General features: G+C 43.7%; 1 protein-coding gene across 4 annotated transcripts in view; it reads left to right on the top strand.

Annotated features, from left to right (window-relative positions):
* The window catches only part of LOC144241178 (adhesion G protein-coupled receptor E1-like), a 48,267-nt gene that overhangs the window by 821 nt on the left and 22,590 nt on the right, over positions 1-24,856 (top strand). Inside the window, exons 2-9 of one of the 4 annotated variants that reach the window (XM_077775785.1) lie at positions 898-951; positions 12,415-12,555; positions 12,641-12,778; positions 13,814-13,902; positions 15,720-15,803; positions 21,492-21,612; positions 22,933-23,132; positions 24,188-24,358. In XM_077775785.1, coding sequence (XP_077631911.1) covers positions 898-951; positions 12,415-12,555; positions 12,641-12,778; positions 13,814-13,902; positions 15,720-15,803; positions 21,492-21,612; positions 22,933-23,132; positions 24,188-24,358 — 998 coding nt within the window. Of the gene's footprint in view, positions 1-897; positions 952-12,334; positions 12,556-12,640; positions 12,779-13,813; positions 13,903-15,719; positions 15,804-21,491; positions 21,613-22,932; positions 23,133-24,187; positions 24,359-24,856 lie in introns of all 4 variants that reach the window. The other 3 variants (XM_077775698.1, XM_077775859.1, XM_077775932.1) reach the window with 3 other exon arrangements.

Here is a 24,856-nt window from a genome sequence, read left to right as displayed (position 1 = left end):
CCCCACCTGGGCATCAGTGCATCTATTTGTGGAAGAGAAAACTTAAGCCCAAAGAGAGTGAGTAACTTTCCTAAGGCCATGCAGTCAGTAATTCATGAAGCCAGATTTTTAAGCTCAAGCATTTTGACTCCAGAGTTGGCATGCTGAAAAATGATGCTCTGTTGCCTCTAAAATAATTAACTAGCAAGAGGATTTCAGCTAGTGAAAATGAACTGGAATGTTGGGATTTAGAAGCTATTGGACCTGCTGACTGGGAGGCTTCATTAGAAGGAGTAGGTAACTCGTGGACTCCACATGCAGGAATGCCAAGTTGTTGCTTTGGCCTGTCCGCCCTGATATTAGCTCTAGTGCCTTATTCTGTCTTGAAGTTAAGCAGCAAAAGGTGGTGATGACGTCATTGGTGCTGGGGGTAGAGATGGTGGGTTCAGAGGGTGGTGGTTGTGGGGGTTGTGGAAGTGGAGGCTGTAATGTTGGAAAAGAGCTAAGTGCTGGGGGCTGCACTGCCTTTTAGCCAATTTTTTAAAAGTTTATTTATATTTGCAAGAGAGAGAGAGAGAGCAAGCGAGCGAGCATGGGGGAGGGGATCTATCCCCAAGAGCCAAGTTTTGCTAATTTGGGGAATTCTTTTTTTTTTGAGAGTACATGTCTTAGTGTATGTTTTTGAAAATCAGCTGGTACGTTTTTGTTCTGTCCTTGAAAAAAATTAAGATGATACAAACAAAACGAAAACCATACAGTGCAAAAGAGCAGGAATGGCTTCTGTGAACATTATATGAAATATTGTGTGTCACTCAGTTGGATCTCTCATATGGACTCATCAGAACTGGAGCACTTTGTCAGATTAAGCCCACATTGCTTCTTGATGGTTCATGGTATTTTTCTTTTCTTTGTTTATAGGGTGTTGTGGTTTATGCAGCTCGCATTTTTTCTCAACAGAATCAACGACAACTGGTAAGTTGGTCAAAGAGAATCCATATGCTCAATGTGCAGGAAGGTGTTTTCTGGGGAGGAGACCCTTGTGTCCCAGGAGGCTGAGCTGCAGCTGAACACTTGCTGGGAGTTACTTAGTGCCAAAGAAAGGGATAAATAATATCTGGGTCTCCTAGTTCCTGTTCTAGGCTCTTACCTATGTGGTCTTGCATTCACTGTGTGACCTCAGATAACGCACACAAAACCGCTCTGATTGTCACTTTCCTCAGCTGTGAAATACAGATACCAAAGGTTCCCATCTACAGGGATGTTGGAAGCCTAAATCAAAAGAGGTAACTTGGTTAACCACCTGGTACATGTGATAAGAGCATCATAAATGGTAGTGTGGTGGGACTGCATTTTTAAAATGTATTGTTTCCTTCTTCCATCTAAGCTCCTGCTGGATGGAGAGGGAAAATATTGCAATATTGCCAGTTCTTAGTGTTCTCAATGTCTCAGTTTCCTGGCTCAGCCTTCTCTGGGAAACTCAGTCTATGTTGTACAAACAGTTAATCTTTCCAATTTCCTACCCTCCCAAGATGGCAGCTGGATATTGGTATAGGGGCAACTTCTAGGATCTTGTGGCTGTGGAAGGTAGACTCTGGTTGGGGTGTTTTGTCTGGGGTGTTTTGTCTACATGTAGAGCATGGCCCCACCTTGCTTGTGTCATTCTCCTCTCAGCAGCTTCCCCCCCACCCCAGGGGTCCATGCAAGAGCTTCTGCTTTCTGTGTTCATGCTGTAATAAACAAAAAGAGCTTTCTTAGAACTACCTACTAGCTACTTCCCTCTGTGGGTTCTAATTGTTGGCTCTCACACCTTGTTAGATGTGATACCCGTAGAAAGCAACCTTCTCTTCTAACTTGGAAACCCTACCTGCTTTCTTTTGGGAGAAGTCAGCCCCTACTCTTGATATCCTAAATTCACCCATTCCATGTGGGATTTTCTGAGGTGAGGTGGCAGGGGAACAGGTTTCTGGTAGGTCCTTCTCATCTCCTCTCTCAATTAGCTTCCCATAGTTTTTTCTCTTCCCTTGTGATAGGCATTTGCCTTACACCATGGCTTATTGAAAACTCTACCTTCTAGTCCTCCAAACCTGGGCCTGAAAACTCTTTTGATTGAGTTATGTCTGACATATAACAATCTGTGTTAGTTTAAGGTGTACACTGTTGACTTGATACACACATATATTGAGAAATGATTACCAGCACAGTGTCCACTAACATCTTCATCACCTTTCTTTCGTAGTTGAAGCTATTTAAGATCTACTCATAGAGTGGGGGGAGGGGGGATGGGCATGGAGGAGGACACTTGTGGGGATGAGCACTGAGTGTTATGTGGAAACTAATTTGACAATAAACTATTAAAAAAAAAAAAAGATCTACTCATAGCAACTACCAAGCATATACTACACTATTGTTTTGTTTTTAAATGTTTATTTTTTGAGAGAGAGAGAGAAGACAGCGTGTGTGTGCACGCGCTCATGAGCAAGGGAGAGGCAGAGAGAGAGGATCTGAGGTGGGCTCTGGGCTGTCAGCAGAGAGACTGATCCGGGGCTCAAACTCAGGCCCACGAACTGAGATCTGACCCACGGTTGGATGCTTAACCGACTGAGTCACCCAGGTGCCCCTGTAGGGCAGTATTGTTAACTAGAGTCACCATGCTGTATACTAGATCCCCCAGACTCATTTCTCTTATAAGGCTTTCTTTCAAGACTCTTATCTTGCTGGAAACCCAAACATCTAGTTTGGTAATTAAAACCTGAATGTTGCTACTTTGCTTTCATCATGTGTCTACTGCTAAGACATCTTCCTTTTTCCTGAAGAAGATGAAATTCTTTAGCAGAGTGTGTTGGGGAGTGGATTCACATCCATATAAGTGGAAAAGAGAAAATCATGTATTTCCAAAAGGGTCACCTTAATTTTGAAAAAATGATTATTATCATTGATTCCAGAGAGCCCTTGGCTGGTAAGGAAGTCATTGTATTAATTTCCACAGCTCTGGGACCTAGCCCAGGTCTGATACAGCACAGGCAAGGTGGGCAGTTAAAGATAAGAAAGAATGTGTGCCCCACGTAGAGAGTGTGAGAGATGTTATAGTTGAAGCATGTACAAGGAATTTGTAAGTGAGAATTCAAAAGCCTTAACATATGGGAAAACTGAGCACTATTGGGATTAAAAATGTATAACTATTTTTCATAAAAATGAGATGTTAACTTTGCAATAGTTCATCTGAGTGTCCACTTATGATATTTGTGCTTTTCTGTGTCTATTATACTTAATAATATGTTATAACAATGCATATACACTTTGGGGCTCCTGGATGGTTCAGTTGGTTAAGCGTCCCACTTCGGCTCAGGTCATGATCTTGCAATTCCAGAATTCGAGCCCCTCGTTGGGCTCTGTGCTGACAGCTCAGAGCCTGGAGCCTGCTTCAGAATCTGAGTCTCCTTCTGTCTCTGCCCCTCCTATGCTCACACTATCTCTCACTCTCAAAAATAAATAAACATTGGGACGCCTGAGTGGCTTAGTCGGTTAAGCGTCCGACTTTCGCTTAGGTCATGATCTCGCGGTTCGTGGGTTCGAGCCCCGAGTCGGGCTCTGTGCTGACTGCCAGCTCAGAGCCTGGAGCCTGTTTCAGAGTCTGTGTCTCCCTCTCCCTCTGACCCTCCCCTGTTCACGCTGTCTCTCTCTATCCTAGAAATAAAATTAAAAAAATATTTTAAAAAAAAATTTAAAAAAAATAATAAATAAATAAATAAATAAACATTAAACGTATTTTTAAAATGTATATACACATCGACGCAGCAATTCCTAATCCAGAAATTTATTCCAAATGATATTCATATAATTTACAGAGAAACATCACCATAGATGCGAGAATGTGTACTTAAACTACTTTGGTAACAACTTGGAATGAACAATGTCTACACGACGGGACTGGTTGAATAAAATGTTGTGTTTCATAGAGTAACCCTAGCTACTGTAACAAACCCAAACTGTCCATGGCTTAATACAAAGAAATTTATTTTTGTTTGTTTAAGGATCTAATGCAGATATTTCTGATCAGTGAGTGGCATTCCCCAAGCCATAATTCAGAGACCTGGACTCCTTCTGTCTTGTGGCTCAGCCGTGCTAGGGTCTTAGAGTCTTGTGCAGACCTTAGAAGAAGGAAAAAGGAACAGTGGAGAATGCACACCCACTTTCTAAAAACCCCGTACTGGCAATGATGCATGCTGTATTTGTTCAAGGTCATATGGCCATACCTGGACACAAGGTGAGCTGGAAATGTAGTTGAGGTTGGACAGCTGCTTGCCAGTGACAGCTTCGTAGTATGGACAGGGAGTGTGGAGTAACTGCTTGATTTTTGGCTACAAGCCATCTCTGTCACAATCACGTCCCATGGACACAATGGAAGGTACACAGATGTTCGAAAGCATGAGTTAAGTCTGTAGGGACCGACATGGAAAGGTGCCCCAAACATATTCTTCTCTAATTTTTATTATAGAAACATTTAAACCTTCAACGTAGGGGAAATAGTGTAACAAACTCCCATGTACCCATCAACCAGCTTCTGTACTTTACTAATGTTGCTTCTCTTGGTTTGCAAGACCTACCCTAGTGCAAAAACAGTAATAATACAACCATATCGTCCAACAGAACTTTCTGTGATGATGGACATATTCTGGATGTACGGTGACCCCCTGGTCAAAAGTCGCTAGTGAACAACTGAAATAGGGCTAATAGGACTGAAGAATGGAATGTTTCCATTAAAAATATTTTTTCAGATTTAAACGCAGCCATCTATGATTAGTAGCTACTGTTGTGGAGAAGCACAGTAGATTCTATATTCCACGATCCCATCTGTGTCCATAAAATTGTGTGAATTTATAAATGTATCTGTATTTAATAATACATTTGCATGACTGAGGCTTTGAATAGGATCTGTCTTTGAGGGGATTCACTCTAAGCTGTTGACAGTGGTTACCTCTGTGTATAAGGATGGGGGACTGAGATCTTCACTTTTACTTTATATACTTCTGCACTGCTTGAAGTTTTCTTGTCTTTACAGCTTTTTAACATTTTTTTATTATTTTTGAGAGACAGAGACAGAACATGAGTGGGGGATGAGGCAGAGAGAGAGAGGGAGACACAGAATCCGAAGCAGGATCCAGGCTCTGAGCTGTCATCACAGAGCCTGATGCGGGGCTCGAACCCACGAACCATGATATCATGAGCTGAGCCAAGCCATGGTCGCTTAACCAACTGAGCCATCCAGGCGCCCCTGAGGGCTTCTTTTGCAAGCACTCATTACCTTCTTAGAAAAAGATGCAAACAAAACAAAAAGGTACCAAAATACGGGTTACCATCCGCTTTTGGTCAGTGTCTGCAGAAGCAGAGCCTGATGAGAGGATTCTTGTGTGAGTAATTTACTGAGGGAGGGCTGTCAGGAGGCACTCGCAGGGGAGCGAGGGAAGCAGGACAGAGCAGGGACAGACAGAACCACATGGAAGGTGTTTGGGGAGAGCCTCGGCCACAGCCTGGTCTCACAGGCAGCCCTGGGGCGTGAAGTGCACCCCAGGGGCTCACCTGCTCAGATCAAGGGGGAGGCCTGCTGTGACATTCCAGCATCTGTCTGCCAGTCATTGCCTCCAAGCCAGTGAAACAGCTCGGGGATAGGTATACCAAGCCGGTAACGCAGATGGCAGGTGCCAAGAGTGACCACAATCTACCCTCTCCTGACCTGGCAAGATGGGAAGAGCTCATGAGCTGATGTAGGTGAAGGCCCAGGAAGAGACGGTACCTGTTGCTGCTTTTGTATCTCTCTCTGCTGAATCACCCTCATTCAGAGAAATACAGAGGCTGGCTGGCTCCCAGCCACTTTCAAGGGGAGCCGATGGCTTCTCATTCCTCTGCCTGCAAGCTGGGTGGCAGGGCACGCATGTTGATAAAGAGACTCCCCCAGACGGAAGGCACTTAGCCCTTGGGCAAGCAGCTCCGTCTCTCAGTTTTGTCATCTGATTAATGGGTACAGCGACAACCCTCCCCCAATGTAATGGGATAGTTGTGAGGATTCCATTGCATGTGCATTGTCAAGAGCTGGGCTCTGGAGTCACATTTCCTGGGTTCAGGTCTTGGTTCCGGCACTCAGGTATTGCAGTAAATTCCCCAAGACTTCAGCTTCCATAAAAACGGGGGTAAGAGGGGTTAATAAGGCTGGGTTTCGATGAGCATTAACTGGCACCTGGAACATCACTGGTGCTCAATGATGTTGACCCTCCTGCTTCTCAGAGAAATGTAAATTACCCGGTTCTTTCTGGGGGTTGGGGGGCAAAGCCTGTGACCAGGGTCCCTGGACGCACTGCCAACCTTCACTCTTTCTACTCGTTCTACTTACTCTTGTTTTGCATTCTGACCTGTTGTGTGACCCGGGAGAGGCTCCACAAGCTCGCCTGGGCATCAGATTGCACATCTGTAAAATGGAGGCCTACTGTTTGCCTTGAAGAAGATGTGACCACTGTCCTGGCTTGGCTCCAACCAGGAAGGGGGTTCCCAGGACTCTGGGCTTTGCTAACATAAGGAGAGCTCTGGGGAATCCAGATCACTAGGTCAACCCACCTGGAAGCATTATTGTGGGGCTTGCAGAAAATGTGCGGAAGGGGACTGGTGCTTGGGAGGCACCAATGAAACGGAAGCTCTACTTATATTTTTAAAAGTCTTTTTGGCACTTGGAGTTTTCCTTCCATGCTTGGGTCAGTTAAGTGATCGCCACCAGACGATCTGAGTCAGGTCCTACCCTCCTCTGCCCACACCGCCTCAGGGCTCCGATCTCCCTGGGGTAAAACCAAGTATTCCCTGAGGCCCCCAAGGCACTACAGGACTTGCTTCGTTCCCACCCTGCCCTGCCATCATTCTCTCTCCCCCTCGCTCGCTGTGCTCCAGTCCTACACATCTCCTCGGTGTTTCTCCGATACCCCAGGCCCAGTCCTGCCCTAGGACCTTTGCATGAGCTGTGCCCCCTGTTTAGGATGCTCTTGCCCTATATATATATACACATGGTTCCCTCCCCCACCTTCTTTATTTTCAGCTCATGTGTCATCTTCTCCGTGACTACTGTAGTTTGACATTATATCCCTTGCCCTCACCTCTCCGGATTATCCATTCTGTTGAAGTTGGGGAATTTTGTGTGTCTTGTTCCACTGCTGAATCCACAGTGCCCAGAATAGTGCCCAACACACAGCAGGCAGTTTGTATTTGTCAAGAGTTATCCAGAGAACCAGAGCCAATAGGATGGATACATACAGGTAAAGATTTATTATAAAGAATCGTTTGTGTGATTAGGGAGGGCTAGCAAGTCGGTGCACGCACAAGTCCTGAGACCGGAAAGCATTTGGGAAACTGAGCAAAGGTGAGCATGGCTGATGGGAGGAGGCAGAAGAGGAGATGGAGAGGTTGCCAGATGCCCAGTCACTTGGGTTGTGGTTCCGGTTTGGGGTGGGTTTGAGTTGTGAGCAATTGAGCCACAGAGTAAGAGGGTAATGGAAAGCTCAGATGAGATGCCACAAGTGATAATGTGCCGGAAGTCTGCAAAGCGTTAGGCAGCCCCTGCAGACAAAAGAGGAAGCTGTTCATAAGAAAAGGGATACACTTGGGAGAAGGAAATAAACAAGGCATGTGGTAGGAAGTGCAGAGCCTGGTGCTCACGGCCCTGAGAATAATGCATCTTTTGGAGTTGGACTATTTATATAGCTCTTCCCCACCCTACCGATCAACATTGGCGTTGCCTTCCAACCCTCTCTTTCTTTCTTTCTCTCTTTTTTTTAAAATAGATTATTGTCGAGTTGGTTTACGTATAACACCCGGTGCTCATCCCCACAAGGGCCCTCCTCCATGTCCATCATCCCCTCTCCCCTGCCTCCCACCCCCATCAGCCCTCAGTTTGTTCTCAGCATTCAAGAGTCTCTCAATGTTCGCCTCCATCCCTCTCCCCAACTATTTTTCCCCTTCTCCTCCCCCATGGTCCTCCGTTAAGTTCCTCCTAATCTTCCTATACGTGCAAACATATGGTATCTGTGTTTCTCTGCCTGACTTATTTCATGTAGCATAATACCCTCGAGTTCCATCCACGTTGCTACACATGGCCAGATTTCATTCTTTCTCATTGCCATGTAGTATTCCATTGTGTATATAAACCACACCTTCTTGATTCATCTATCAGTTGATGGACATTAGGCTCTTTCCATGATTTGGCTATTGTTGAACGTACTGCTATGAACTTGGGGTACATGTGCCCCTAGGCATCAGCACTCCTGTGTCCCTTGGGTAAATTCCAACAGTGCTATTGCTGGGTAATAGGGGAGTAATGTTAATTTTTTGAGGAACCTCCCCACTGTTCTCCAGAGCGGTACATCAGTTTACATTCCCACCAACACTGCAAGTGGGTGCACGTTTCTCCACATTCTCGACAGCATCTATAGTCTCCTGATTAATTCATTTTAGTCATTCTGACCAGCATGAGGTGGTATCTCAGTGTGGTTTTGATTTGTATTTCCCTGCTGATGAGGGACATTGAGCATCGTTTTATGAGTCTGTTGGCCATGTGGATGTCCTCTTTTGAGAAATGTCTGTTCACGTCTTCTGCCCATTGCTTCACTGGATTGTTTGCTTTTCGGGTGTGGAGTTTGGTGAGTTTCTTATAGATTTTGGATACTAGCCCTTTATCTGATATGTCATTTGCAACTCTCTTTTCCCATTCTGTCGGTTGCTGTTAGTTTTATGGATTGTTTCCTTTGTCGTGCAGAAGCTTTTGGTCTTGATGAGGTCCCAATAGTTCATTTTTGCTCTTGATTCCCTTGCCTTTGGAGATGAGTTCTGCCATATGTGTGCTCAGTGTCTTCCCAACAATCTGATGGTATTAGCAGTATTTTATGCCCATTTTACAGATGAGGATCCTGGGCCTCCATTGTGGAGGAACAACCCTTCCAAGGTCAAATAGATAGGAAGTAGTGGAGTCAGGATCTGAACTGGCCAGCATTGACTTAAGCCCAAATTCCCAGACTCTGACTCAAGAGAGACTGGGAGGTTGTTATCTAAAAGTCCAGAACCAGAGAGAGCTTGGTTTTAAATCCTAGTGTGCCTTTCATAAGCTGTGTGACTCTGCACAGTTGTGAAGACTCAGTTCCCTTATAAGAAAAATGAGAGTAATGTTGGTGTGCACCTCACAGGGCTGCCATGAGCATTGCTTGAGTGATCTTCCTCAGCACCTGTCACAAAAATACCCAATATGTTAGCAGTTAATTTTGAGTTAACAAATACTTACCTCATACTTCTTACTCTCTGTGCTCTGTTCTGAGTCCTTCACAGATGACACCTTCTTTAGTGCTCCAAACAAACCTATGAGGCGAGTACTATTCTTATCCCTACCTGACACAGGAAGGCACCGAGACACACAGAGATGAACTATCCTTGTTCATTGTCAGCTCAGGGCCACCAGAACAAAACACTGCAGACAGGGTGGTTTCAACATTGAGACCTATTTTCTCTCCTTGTGGAGGTGGGAAGTCTGAGAGCACAGCTGGGTTCTGGAGAGGGCTGTCCTCCTGGCTTACAGATGACTGCCTTCATTATGGGTCCTAATGGACATTGATTTCTGCTGTCTCTTCCTCTTGTTTTATGTGCACTAATCCCATCTTTTTAAAAATGTTTATTTATTTATTTTTGAGAGAAAGGGAGAGCATGAAGGGTCAGAGAGAGAAGAAGAGAGAGGGAGAGAGAGAGAGATACCTAAACAGGGTCCACACTATCAGCACAGAGCCCAATGCTGGGCTTGAACTCACAAACCTTGAGATCATGACCTGAGCTGAAACCAAGATTCGGAAGCTCAACTGCCTGAGCCACCAGGTGCCCCCAGACACTAATCCCATTTTAATACCTCGTCAACTAATCATCTTGAAAATGCTCTTTGTTTCACTGAGTATTAGGGCTTTAATGTATAAATCTGGGGGGGATATAATTCAGCCCACAGCAACCAGTAACACACAATCAATAGGGACAGAGCCAAGCTTTGAGCCCACGCTGTCCATGCTCCCATACCTCTCCACTTGGATGCCTCTCGGTTGTTATTATTATTGATAACATAGTATTTTAGGGGAAGGAATTGAGATTTATCAAGGAACAAGGAGGCAAGTGAGTTCAAGGCTGAGGGAGCAGACATGAGCCTTCATGGACCTACAGGCAATCAGTGAATATGGATCAGGAATCACTAAGGGATTCGAAAGGAAAGATGACTAAGGTAGACTTAGGAGGGTACAGGCTCTCAGAGTCTCCTGGGTTCTAGTGAGGAGTTTGGATTTTATCCCAAGGTGTGGAGAGCCTCATCACAAGATTTCTGTGGGTCACAGTCATGGCTCTTTGCACTTCCCGTCAGCAGTGTTTATGAGGGCGCGAGCAGAGCAGGGAAACCACTGGCTTCGGTCAGGATGGGGCAGTGCACCGCCATGGCCTCAGTGTCCTTTATCCTGTTGACAAGCCTCGTTTTCTGCTTAGATGTGGACGAATGTGCCAGGAACTCCACTCTTTGGAGTTCTTCCTGGCTGGGTTCTTTTCACCTGTTGTCTGGACCCCTGAGAAGCCAGAGGATTTCAGATGTACAGGTAATGCTCCCAGACATGCCGAGGACTTTTAATGGATGTCAACATATCCTGAACAGAGTGGCTTACAAACAACACTTATTGCCTACTCAGAATTCTGTGGATAACTTGGGTTTTTTTTTGGGGGGGTGGGGTGCACTAAGAAGGCACAAGGTCCAAAATGGCCTCACTTACATTCCTTGTAGTTGGTGCTGGTCTCTGGGTGGGAGCTCAGCTGGGCCCTTCGGTTTCTGTATGGGGCCTTCCTCATGGTCGCTTGGGCTTCCTGGGAACATGGCAGCTGGTTTACAGTAAGGGAAGCTGCAAGAGGAAGAAAGCAGAAACTGTGAGTCCTTGTAAGGCCTGAGCTTAAGTGCCAGAACATTCCTTCTGCCGCGTTCTCCTGGTCACAGTCATGGAGCCAGCCTGCAGGCAAAGGAAGGGGAAACTAACTCCTCAGATCGCTGGGCCAGCAACAAGTACACACAGGAAATGAACGAATTGATGGCGGCCGTCTTCGGAGGATCTGACGCACTGCAGAGCACATCTTATGTTCTTCAACACCCAGCAGAAATGTGTGCTTCTTTTCATTAAAAATGTTATATTTCTTTTCACCTTGACCTTCAGCAGCTACTGACATTGCTGGAAGCAGAACAATAGTGTGGCGAATTGGAAAGGACTTTAGAAATAGATTAATACAGTACTCTGTGTTCTTAAGATTCTTTTCAGAGCCCCTATATGAGTCACATTATCATCTCTCTTATATGTTTTACCTACTAAATAAGTTTCACTTTCCATGAAGTGAAAACTTTCTTCAGCCAAAACATTTTGAAAACCACGCGCCTAGTCCAGTTCCATTTGCAAAATATAAATTCCATTTATGCGATATTTAAAAATTATTTATTTGCTTATTTATGCACTTGCTCCTTCATTTAAAGTTTATTTATTGATTTTAGAGAAAGGGAAAGAGAGAGACAATGAGCGGGAGAAGGGTAGAGAAAGAGGGAGAGAGAGAGTCCCAAGCAGGCTCCGCCTTGGTAAAACCCAATACGGGGCTCTACTCAAGAAGTGTGAGATCATGACCTGAGCTGAAATCAAGAGTCCGGTGCTTAACCGACTGAGACACCCAGGAGCTCCAATATTTGTGTCATTTCTGACAAGAGTTCACGTAGCTGATGCTTAAGTGTGTCTGCAGGTGGGGAGCTCGCTGTTGAATGAGAAGCCTACTCCTTGGTTCGAGATGTTTTCTGTGACACCAAGAGGAGAATATCTTTAGCTTCTACCCACTAGATCACAGTAGTACACCCCCAGCCCAGTCAGGACACCCCAAGATGTCACCAGACATTGCCCCATGTCCCCTGGATGGGGTCAGGGTGCAAACTGCCCTCAGCTGAGAACCAGTAGCTAAACATAATAGCAATTTCTTACTTTCATAACCATCCAATATAGATATGCCTGGGCAGTGGGCAGCTTTTCTCCACACATTATATAGGAATCCATTTCCTTACATCTGTAGGTTCTTATAAACCTATGGCTTTGGACTCCCTGGTTCAGTCAGTGATGGGGAAGGAGAGAGAAGGCACACTAACCTTGTAACCACCTTGGCCCAGAGGTGACAAATGGATGTGCTCATAGTCCATAAGTGAAAACTAGTCCCATGTCGCAAACCTAGATGCAGAAGTTTCTGGTTGGGCCACCATATTTTTATTTATTTTATTTTATTTTATTTTATTTTTTAGTGACAAGTCTATGCTTTGGGAGCATAGCTTTTGCAGGATTTCTAGCCAGCTCTGCTTCATGCCCATTCTCAACCCTATAGATATTGATGAGTGCCTTCACATGTGTCTTTCCAACGTGACATGCACCAACACCCCTGGGAGCTACTTCTGCACCTGCTCTCCTGGCTTTGCACCAAGCAATGGACAGCTGAACTTCACAGGCCAAGGCGTGGAATGCAGAGGTGAGAAGAGGGGTGGCTGACTATCCCTGGAAAGAAGGATCTCCTGGTTCTTCTGGGTTGTCTGATCGCCTCAAGTTCTTTGCAGATACTGATGAGTGCTCCCACGATCCGTCACCTTGTGGCCCCAATTCCATCTGCACCAATGCCCCGGGCTCCTACAGCTGTAGCTGCATTGACGGCTTTCGTCCCGATCCAGAAGGCTCCTTGAACTTCAACTGCAAAAGTAATTATCTCGTTGTGCCTCATGGCAATGGAATCTGTGTCTTGGTTTGGTTGTAAACTCCTCCATCTACCCAACCTGGGATCCTCCTCTTACTTTACTTTATCCTCAATCCTCTCTTTTCTAATTTATTCATTCACTCACCGATTAATTCACTCATTCGATAAATTACTTTGGGGGGGGGATCTATTAATTCGTCAAACAGTCCCCTGCACTAGGTACTGAGAATTCAATCTTGGATGTGATGGAGATATTTCCCTTCATGCAGTTTATAGTGTAGACAAGGGAGTAGAGAGCACACACGTAATTAACCACAGTGAGTGTGACAGTTGAACAGTCATCGTGCACTTTGGATGCATGAGTGAGGAGATATTTAATGTGCTCCGGGCAAGTGGCAGTTAAGCTGAAGCTGGAAGGAAGTGTAGGATTTATCCACATGATGAGTGGGGATCTCAGTGGCCCAGGTTGTGCTGAGAACAATGGGAAACTGTGAGCAGCTTAATTTTTTAAATTGTGGATTACTTGATACATTAAAAATAGAGGTAGTTTATATGCAGACAATGCAGTATAACAAAAAACGAGTATGTCAACATGAGAAGTAGAATATCATCAATTTCATGTGTTTCCTGCATGTTCCTTCCCTATTTCAACTTCCCTACTCCTCCCCAGAGAGGACTACTTGGAAATTTGTATTTATAATTCCCCCACTTAAAAAAAATTGACCTTCACGTATGTGTCCCTAAACAACACTTTTTTTAGTTTTGCTTGTTTTTTTAATTTGTTTTGTTTTTTTGCTTTGGAACTCTATAAAAATGGCATCGTGCTCTGTGTAGTCTTTTCCGACTTGCTCTTTTCACTCAGCATCCTGCTTCTCAGAGTCCCTGGTGTTTCTCCGTGTGGCTGTGGTTTGCTGATTTCCACTGTCACGTTATATGGTGATGGATAGATTTCAGGCAGGGGAGAATGAGATCAGACTTGTCTTTCAATTATAGCTTGGTGTGGCTGAGCTTTTACTTGTAGCTTTTATTTCCTTCCTAGGGATTCCCTTCAAGTGTAAGGAGGATGTGATAGCCAACAACGAGGGGGTCCAGCAGTGCCAAGTGGGAGCAGGAGGGAAGTCTGAATATGTAAGAATTTTTTTTTAATTTTTTGTTTATTTCTAGGAGAGAGAGAGACAGCGTGAGCAGGGGAGGGTCAGAGACAGAGGAAGATACAGACTCTGAAATAGGCTCCAGGATCTGAGCTGGCAGTCAGCACAGAGCCCGACACGGGGCTTGAACCCACGAACCACGAGATCATGACCTAAGCGAAAGTCAGACGCTTAACCGACTAAGCCACCCAGGCGCCCCTGAATATGTATGTATTTTTGAAGGTTCCTGGCTCTTGAGGTTCCTAGAAGACCTTCTAGCCTCGAAGCCACTCAAGTAGGATGTTGTGTTGCAGCTATGACAAAGGCCAAAATAATAGTGGCCTAAGTTGTATAGCAGTTAACTTCTCCCTCTGTAGCAATCAGGGTGTCCACTGTGGAGAGTTGATACGATGGTTCCACGAATGCTCTGCCAGCAGCAACACCAGCCCTCCCGCATTGTGGGCCAAGGTGGCTGTTCCAGCCCTTGCCATCATGTCTGCATTCCAGCTGGTGGGCAGAGGGGGAAGGTGAAGTGAGAGGCATAGTTCTTCTCTTTAAGAGTATAACACAGTATCACTCCTGCTTACACCTAGCTTCAAGAAAAGCTTAGAAGGGAGGACTAAGTTTTGTGTATCCAAAACTTGGGAATTCTTTTCCCAATTGAAGAGGGGATGATGGAATCTCGTTACCAGTGAAGGTACTGGTGCTGTGTCTGTGTGATATGGGAGGGGTGATGCACAGCCCCTGGGCCAGGAACAAAGGCATTTGGACATCCTGATTCTCTACCGAAGTTGTTCCAATGGCTAAAGACTCCTTGAGCATCTTCAGGAATTGATGTCATGATTTTTCAATATGCGCTTAAATTAGCTTTGAAATTCCCATGCACTTTTTAAACAAAATTTAACGTTTATTTATTTTTGAGAAACAGAGAGAGAGAGAGAGAGATGCATAAGCAGGGGAGGAGCAGAGAGAGAGGGAGACACAGAATCCAAAGCAGGCTCCAGGCTCCGAGCTGTCAGCACACAGCCTGACGTGGGGCTGGAACCTACAAACTGCAAGATAATGACCTGAGCTGACGTCAAACATTTAACTGACTGAGCCACCCAGGTGCCCCAAATTCCCATGCACTTTGGACCAATGTTTTCTTGAAAACTTTTGGTGATTTAGAAATTTAGGTGAAATACACCTAAAAATTGACCATTCCAACCACTTTTAAGTTACAAGTCAGTGACATGCAGTATCCTCACATGGTGTGCAACCACTTCTATCTCTCAAACGTTTTTATCCCCTGAAAACAAACCCTATCTCCAACACCATTGCTCTCCATCTCCCCTGGGGCCCAGCTCTTCGTAAACACTAATCTGCCCTCTGAGTCCGTCCTTTTGTGTATTCTGGATATTTTACATAAATGTTATCGTACAGTTTGTGGGGTTTTGCCTGTGGCTTCATTTCGCCTAGCACAGTGTTTTCAAGGTTCATCCACATTGTAGCAGATGCCAGTGCTTCACTACCTTTTGTGGCTGAATCATATTCCTTTCAGACCAATGGGTTTTTCTCACACATTTCCCCCATCTTTGACCCCACAAAGTAGTTTTGCTGTTTCTTTGCGTTTGTTCCTTTTATTCACGGAAGAAGAAGGTACTGTGGTTCCAATTCTGCTTAAAAGGTGAGTTTCTATTTTCCTGAGAGTTCTAAGCCTTCTGACCCCCTAGGAGTTTAAGACCACCCACTTGGTGGGCTGGGTGGCCAATCCGTACTTCACACACTGAGGGATGGATCGATGGACGCTCACACGTGTGCTTCTCTGGGGTACAGGGCTCCTTCTGCGCACTGATGAATGCCACCTTCAGGGTTCTGGACGATGCCTGTGAAAACAAGACCACTGAGGTTTCTCTGAAGGTAACAGCAAAGTCTTCATAATTGTGTTTTCAGCTTCAAACATCTTGTGGGGACACTTTGGGTGCAGAGAGTCCTCTTTATAACTGATGGGTGGAGTCAACATTTACAGAACCTTAAAATTTAACATACAGTAACATCCCCTTCTCTGCCTAGTGAGGTTTTTTTACTATTATTATTTATTTTTTAATGTATTTTATATTTTGTAATAGTTTATTGTCAAGTTTGTTTGCATAACACCCAGTGCTCATCCCCACAGGGGCTTTTCCCATGCTCATCACCCCCCTTACCCTATTCCCCAGCCCCATCATCCCTCAGTTTGTTCTCAGCATTCAAGAGTCTCTCATGGTTTGCCTCCATCCCTCTCCCAACTATTTTTCCCCTTCTTCTCCCACTTTATCCTCCGTAAACTTTCCTAATCCTCCTGTATGTGCAAAAATATGGTATCTGTACTTCTCTACCTGACTTATTTCGCTCAGCACAACACCCTCAAGGTCTATCCATGTTCCTACACATGGCCAGATTTCACTGTTTCTCATTGCCATGTAGTATTCCATTGTATAGATAGACCACATCTTCTTTATCGATTTGTCAGTTGATGGACACTTAGGCTGTTTCCATGTTTTGGCTATTATTGAGAGTGCTGCTATGAACATTGGGGTACATGTGCTCCTATGCATCAGCACTCCTGTGTCCCTTGGGGAAATTCCCAGCAGTGCTATTGTTAGATCATAGGGGAGTTCTATTGTTAATTTTTTGAGGAACCTCCACACTCTTCTCCAGACCGGCTACATCTGTTTACATTCCCACCAACAGTGCAAGTGGGTGCACGTTTCTCCACATTCTCGCCAGCATCAATAGTCTCCTGATTAATTCATTTTAGTCACTCTGACCAGCATGAGGTGGTATCTCAGTGTGGTTTTGATTTGTATTTACTTGATGAGGAGGGTCGTTGAGCATCGTTTCATGTGTCTGTTGGCCATCTGACTCTCCTCTTTGGAGAAGTGTCTGTTCATGTCTTCTGACCATTTCTTCACTGGATTGTTTGTTTTTCAGGTGTGGAGTTTGGTGAGCTCCTTATAGATTTTGGATACTAGCCCTTTATCTTATGACACTTGCAACTATCTTTTCCCATTCCATCGGTTGCCTATTAGTTCTACGGATTGTTTCCTTTCCCGTGCAGAAGCTTTTAATCTTGATGAGGTCCCAATAGTTCAATTTTGCTCTTGATTCCCTTTAATTTTTATTTTATTTGTGGGGGAAGGGGCAGAGAGAGAATGAGAGAGAGAGAATCCCAAGCAGGCTCCACACTTAGTGCAGAGCCTGATGCATGGCTTAATGCCACAACCCTGACTTGGATGCTCAACCAACTGAGCTACCTAGGTGCACCCAGTTTTATGAGTTTTATCAGCTGAGTAGATTTGTGTTGCACCACCACAATCACAATGTAAAACAGTTTCTTTTCCTCCCCAAACAGTCCCTTGGGGTCCCCTGCATTGTTAGATGTTCTCTCCACCACCAACCCCTGTATATGCCTGTCTCTTCTCTGCCATTGCTGTTTTGTCTTTGCAAGAATGTTATATAAATGGAATCACAACAGGCTGTGGCTTCTTTCACTCATCATAATGCCTCTGAGATTCATGAAGATTGTGATTCTATAGTTTCAATTCTTGCTTCTGCTATAAACATTCACGTACAGTTTGAGTCTCTGTGTATGTGTTTATGCCCCTAATTTTTCGTTTCTCTGGGGTAAATACTTAGAAGTGGGGTTACTTGGTCCTTGCAATGGTAGATTTTAAAGCCTGGTTTTTCTTAAAACTTTACATCGCACTTATAACTGTTGTTATTTTATTTAAAACCTTAGTTACTTTTGTACAAAATAAGAATAATACTTTCCTTTGACATTTGATTGGTTTAAAATTAATTTATTGGGTATAATATAGTTGTCCATTAATCGTGCTTTCCATTCATAAGGTTTTGAGACTGAATTTCCACAACATACCTTTTGACACATTTAAATTCTCTCATTTTAGGGGCGCCTGGGTAGCTCAGTCGGTTAAGCGTCCGACTTCAGCTCAGGTCATGATCTCACTGTTTGTGGGTTCAAGCCCTGCGTCAGGCTCTGTGCTGACAGCCAGCTCAGAGCCTGGAGACTGTTTCTGATTCTTTGTCTCCCTCTCTGACACTCCCCTGCTCACACTGTCTCTCTCTCTCTCTCTCAGAAATAAATAAAACATTTTTTTAATTACTATTAAAATTAATTAATTAATTCTCTCATTTTATAATGTGTTTATGAATATTCTTATTTCCCCCCAAATTTCAAATACCTACTCTGGGAGATTTACAGACCCAAAACCCGAAGTCACTATGCCCTCAAGAGGTTTATAAATCCAATCAATCAAATGTATAAACACAATAATTCATATTTTTAAACGTTTATCAATAGTTGTGTTCTTTGAAATTGTTCATACGAAACATACATTCATCCCACATCTAATGGCATTAGTCAGCGAACTCACATGGTTAATCGTGAGTTCACCCCCTTCTGAGAGTATGAGAAGACCAGAAAACTTTGTAAATCTAACACAGAAGTAATAACCCTGTGGGATTTTCATTTGCCTACTAATATTTTACTTTCTGAAGGAAATGAAATAAACTTTGCAGCTAAGTATAGATTGCACAGCTCAAAGGGAGTTGTAAGGAGATTTCCTCAGCTGTAGAATTGAGGACCACGATTTCCAGGATGATTCTGAGACATTTCTGTATGTCGTGGGGAGGGACCCCAGGGTCTCCTGGGATATGGTTACGTCATGTTTTCCCAGAACAAACATCTCTCAAGTTACACCCTCATCCATTTTTTACGGAAATTCATTTCATGTTTTTTGATCCAATTTGGATAGATAAAAATTGGTATTCCCAGTTGGATTTCAGTCCGTTTCCTTCCCTATATGACTGGAATCAATTACTTTCTTCCTTGTATTTATTAAGTTGTGAATCCCTTACACGTATTTTCTCGTTGGGGTCAAAGTCACTGTATAAGCCAGTTTATTGACAATAATCAATAAAAGGAATTATGTTGACATTGATGTCAATATTGCTATTGCTATTCTTTACTTAACTCTATTCCTCTGACATAATCCATGTTAGCATTTGGATGTGTACCCATATCCCTTCACTTNTGGTTACGTCATGTTTTCCCAGAACAAACATCTCTCAAGTTACACCCTCATCCATTTTTTACGGAAATTCATTTCATGTTTTTTGATCCAATTTGGATAGATAAAAATTGGTATTCCCAGTTGGATTTCAGTCCGTTTCCTTCCCTATATGACTGGAATCAATTACTTTCTTCCTTGTATTTATTAAGTTGTGAATCCCTTACACGTATTTTCTCGTTGGGGTCAAAGTCACTGTATAAGCCAGTTTATTGACAATAATCAATAAAAGGAATTATGTTGACATTGATGTCAATATTGCTATTGCTATTCTTTACTTAACTCTATTCCTCTGACATAATCCATGTTAGCATTTGGATGTGTACCCATATCCCTTCACTTTGTGAATGCATGTCACACACACACACACACACACACACACACACACACTCATACTGAAGCCATTTACTTCTAGTAAGTGAGCACTTACTAGAGGAATTCAGGCTCTGATGAAGATGACAAAGGTTCAAGTCTTACTTCTCCCACCTCCGGTAAGCGTTCTGTTTCCTCACCCAAAAATGGAAATAATAGTTTCTACTTCATAGATTTCTTTCTAAAACTTAATTGACATACATAAGATACTTAATACCTGGCTGATAAGAAAGTATTAATGATTTTTATCTCTGTATGCCAGAAACAATAACATCATAGATGTAAAAATGTTAATGAAAGTATTTGTTTTTTAAGTGAAATGAGATAATATCTATGTTATTTTGAATTTTGCCTTACTTAACAAAAGTTCACTGACCTTTTTGCTTGTTAATATGTGTGTGTGAGATCACTGTTTTGTTAACAGCTGCCTACTATTCTGTGATCGGATTTAGTCATTGTTTTAGCCAATCTGTTGGACATTTAGACTTCCCAACTTCTTGCTATCAGAAACCAACTGAAACAAACATCCCTGGACAAGATCCTTGCAGTTTTTATACATTTCTTGGAGGGTAAATTCCAGGAAGGGAAATGTTGAGTCAGAGCTAGGTGTAAGCAGTGCTATTCCAGGTACTGACTTAAAAGGCCACACCAATTTGAGAGGGAGAGAGGGAGAAAAAGGGAGAGAGAGGATGAGAGAGAGGGTAAGAGGGAGGCTGGGAAGGAGGAGAGCTGTTATCTGGGGCACAGGAAAGAGGGAGAGAGGGTACGTGCACAAACACACCTTTCCTTGCAGAGCACGGCTGAGAGCCTTACCTCTGTGCTTGAACAAGCATCCATGTGGTCCCACTTCACCAAAGAAGAGACATCCACTCTGGCCTCTGGCCTCCTGGAGACTGTGAAAAGCAGCACCCTAGCAGCTTTCCTGAAACCCTTAGGCAAGGTGACTCAGACTGTTCAGACGGAACACTTAGGTGAGGAGGCAAGGTTCCATCTGGGTGCTGCTGTTGAAGGGTGGGGCGTGGGCAATGCTGTGCCCAGTGGCTTCGCCGTATACCATTTTCCCAACTGTTTCAAACCTCGGAGCTCACAGAGAAGCAAGTCCCAGGATAGTAATTGCATCTCCATTTGCTGAGTGCCTGGCATTGAGTTAAGGGTGTGTGGGAGTGCATCACTGATTCATTCAACAACTATCTGAGCCCCACCATGAACAAAGATCTCATATATGAGATAGAGTGCTACTGTGAAAAATAAGCTAAGTCAGCTAGAGGGGGTCAGGCTAGGGGGAAGCATCACCAGTTTATATGGTGTGAGGAGGCCAAGTGTCGCTGGGGCAGGCCCAAAGGGAATGGAGCTGTGGATGTATTTGGAGACAGAGCAAAAGTCCAGTAATACTTGGTGAGTTCAAGGAACAAAGAGAGGCCAGTGTGGCCATAGAGCAGGAGAGAATCATCAAGGCTGTAGGAGAAGAGGTCAGAAAGGAAGGGGAGAGGTGGGTGGACTCAGGATTTTATTTGGAGTAAGATTGGGGTGGGTGTGGAACGGGAGAGTTTGAAAACAGGCATATGCTATCATCCGGTTTATGTTTTAAAAGGATACTTCCGGTTCCATCACCTATTTTGTTTACACGAGGACCCCTGTAATTAGTGCCATGTCACGGGCGAGAGACCCGAGGCTCAGAGAAGTTCAGTCATTGGTCCTGTTTGCTCAGCTGGTGCAGGGCAGAGCTGGATGCAGACTCTGAGCCCTGGTCCATTCTGTGTGCTCGCTCAGCCCCTTCCTAACCCCTTTGGCTTCAGAAAACGTGTCACCATTTAGAGCAGCCGGAAGATCAGGACTCTGTTGCCTTCCATCTGTGATGACCTCAACACCAGCTTTCCCTGATGGACCCCTAAGACGTGAGGGGCCCTCTCTAGGCTCCACCTGGATTTCTCATTGGTTTCATAATCCTCCTATCAACCCACCTAGGGGCTCAAGGTCTTCCCTGTGATGAGCTGGCCGTTTTGATTCTTTGGAACTAGGTACACAGAACTTTGTGGGACAAGAAAGAAGATTTAGGACTTACTTTCTGGGGAATCTGGGACAAATTCTCCCTGTGTTCTTTTAGAAATTGAAAGCAAGATCATCTAAGGAAGAATGCACTGAAGAGAATGAGATCTTTCTCTTCAAAGCCAAAGGGAATGAGATGAAGATTGGATGTTCTACCATCAAGGAATCTGGATATATAGGTACAAAGCTGCTCCTGAGACCAGAGAGGAGAGCAAAGGTGTATTCAATCAGCATACACTTATCAGCCAACTCTTAAGTTCCAAGACTAGTGAGATGAGGCCAGTGCCCTGGGGAAGTCAGATATTAGATACATAAACACTCTCACAATATTGGAGTGTCAAGACCATCACTGGTACAGCACCACTGGCCACGTTTTCTTATTGAGCACATGAAATGTGGCCAGGCTGTACTTTAAAATCTGGTAAAGTACACACCAGGTTCCAAATTCTTGGTAAAAAAGAAAACGAAGGTTGGGAAAAGTCTCATTCATATTTTTTTAATGGATTATAGATGAAGGGATAATATTTTGCATGTATTGAGTTAACGTATTATTAAAATTAATTTTACCTGGTTTTGACTTTCGTGCAATCTGGCTACCTGAAAATTTAAAATTGCCTGGGTGATTCATGTTCTAATTCTAGTGGAAAGCTCTGATCTGTACCAGGGATGGGCAAGCTTGTCCTGTAGAGGGCGGATTAGTAAATATTTTAGACACTGAGGGCAATAGAGTCTCTCAGAGAGCAAAGACACTCATACATGATATGTAAATGAGTGGGCATGGCTGTGTTGCAGAAACACTTTCATTTATACCAAGCAGGCAGTGGCCAGATTGGCCTATGGGCCATGGTTTGCCACGCTCTGATCTAGATGCTGTGTGGAGGGCTCAGGAAGCAGCCAGGGACATCTCTGAAGACCACCAGCATTGAGAGGGGAAGCAAGATTAACCATCAGTGTGGGAGGGGAACTTATTTCCTAGTGCTCAGTTTGATTGTGCCTTAAAGACATAAAGTCATATTTCTTTAAAACTTTTATACTGTTTCTTCATTTATGAGAGAGAGAAAGAAAGAGGCAGAGAGAGCGAGCCACTGAGGGGCTGACAGAGAATAGACAGAATCCCAAGCAGGCTCCACATTGTCAGCACAAAGCCCGACATGGGGCTCAAACCCACAAACCATGAGATCATGACCTGAGCCAAAGTCAGATGCTTAACCGACTGAGCCCCCCAGGCGCCCCCATATTTATATTTAAATGTAGCCTACATGTGTCCAGGGGGTAGCACTGGTGCTGGTGAAGGTCACCAACCTAGAAGTCCATTGGCTCTCATGGTGTTGCAGTGCTCACAGCAGGTGCATGGAGGCCCAGAAATGCATGGGGTATTAGAGTGTCTATGTGTGTGTACATGTTGGGTCCTCAATAATCACTACTGAGCAAATGATTCCTGTTTCTTTTTTTTTTCTTTTTCTTTTTTTTTTTTTTTTTCCATTAAGGGAACATCACAGGGACCACTGGAGTGGCTTTTGTCTCCTTTTCGGGGATGGAGTCATTTTTAGATAAGAGCTTCTTCCAAGACCTTCAGACCCCCTTCACCAAGTCCCAAAGGAAGCTGAAGATGAATTCTCGCGTTGTGCAGGGCATCATGACTGGGGAGAAGCAAGATGGGTTCTCTAACCCAGTCATTTACACGCTGGAGAACATCGAGGTTTGTGAAGAGGTTCTTGTTGAGCCCCTATCTTCCAGTTGACAACACCTCACCCCACAGTGGGCATTACTTTCATTTCTGATAGAGACCCATGAAGGTATCAGCTTCTAGACAGCTAACAGTTCCTAGCAACTCAAGCCGATCCCCAAAGTCCACTTCCAGAGGATTGGTCTCTCATATATATATTAAAATATATATAGCATATATAGTATATATAGCACATATAGCACATAGCGTATATAGTATATAGCATATATAATATACAGTGTAATTAATGTATACCGTGTATAATATATAGCATGTATTATATATAGCTTTTTATATAGCATATATAATATATGGAGCATATAATATATAGCATACATGATATATAGTGTGTATAATATGGCATATATACTATGTGGGGCATGTAATATATGGCTAATAATATATGGCATATATAATATACAGCGTGTATAAAATACAGCATATATATTATAGAGTATATATGATATATAGCATATGTAATATATAGTACATATAATATATACCATATATAATATATAGTGCATATAATCATATATGTTACAATATAAATAGCATATATAATATATATAGCACATTAACATATAGCATATATAATATATAGCATATATTATATATAGAGTATACAATGTATAGCATGTATTATATATAACATATATAATATTTAGCGTGTATAATATAGAGCATATATGATATATAGCATGTGTAATATATAGCACATAGAATATATATATCATATACCATAGAATGCGTATAATCACCCATTCATCACTGGGCAAGATTGGGCTCAGATTAAGAATTTTGATGCAGGAACATTTACAGGGACTTTATTAGCTATGACCAAGTCAGTAGTAGAGGCAGATCTGGTATCCAAGATCTTTCTCTCCATCCTCACACACTGAAGTATTACATTTCCTTCCATTCCCTCCCAAACATACCTGCATATTCTTGTCCTAGATGACCCCTGAAGTTGGTCATACTGAATCCATTTGAGAGAGAGTCTCAGGTGACCCAAGCCTTTACATTTACAGCCAAAGCAGCCATTTGAGACGCGTATCTGCGTTTCCTGGGACACGGACATGGAAGGTGGCAGGTGGATACACTCTGGCTGTGCGATCCGTGAAGCTTCTGAGATGCATACTGTGTGCAGCTGTAATCAGATGATGAACCTGGCCATCGTCATGGCTTCTGGGGAGCTCACGGTCAGTACTGACTTTCTGCTCTGGCTTTCCAAATCCGAGGGGAAAATATTGTGAATGAACATCCATTGTGTGTCTCCCATGGCCTTGGGTGTTGTGGGGCACAGTCATGGGGGACAGACAGGGTGTGCCTCTGCCCTTGGAGAATTCGTAGTTTGGCTGCAAAGTCATGAAACTCCCATATACAAGGAGAAATGACCCCTGAATGAGTTAATAATGACAGATCCCATTCGTAGAGCATGATAGCCTGTGTTGGACCCTTTATTTTAAGGTAAATGTTTTCAGGCCATTTTACAGGATGGGGGCTGAGGCTCCATAGCCCGCTTACTCAGAAAACTAAATGGGTGCAGATGAGACCTGAACCCAGGACAGACTGTCTCCAGAGGTCTCTTTCCACAAAACTAAGCAAATGGGGTGAGAAGTGGTGCAATAGGGATCCAGAAGTGTGTCAGTGAGAGCTAGTGATGGGGCGGGGCAGGGTGGGTGAAGCGAGCCTTGGTG

Source organism: Crocuta crocuta, unplaced genomic scaffold (assembly GCF_008692635.1).
Source record: "Crocuta crocuta isolate KB4526 unplaced genomic scaffold, BGI_CrCroc_1.0 scaffold110, whole genome shotgun sequence".
Lineage (NCBI taxonomy): Eukaryota > Metazoa > Chordata > Mammalia > Carnivora > Hyaenidae > Crocuta > Crocuta crocuta.
The sequence above is the reverse complement of the archived record's forward strand: the minus strand, read 5'-3'. Positions and strand labels throughout refer to the sequence as shown.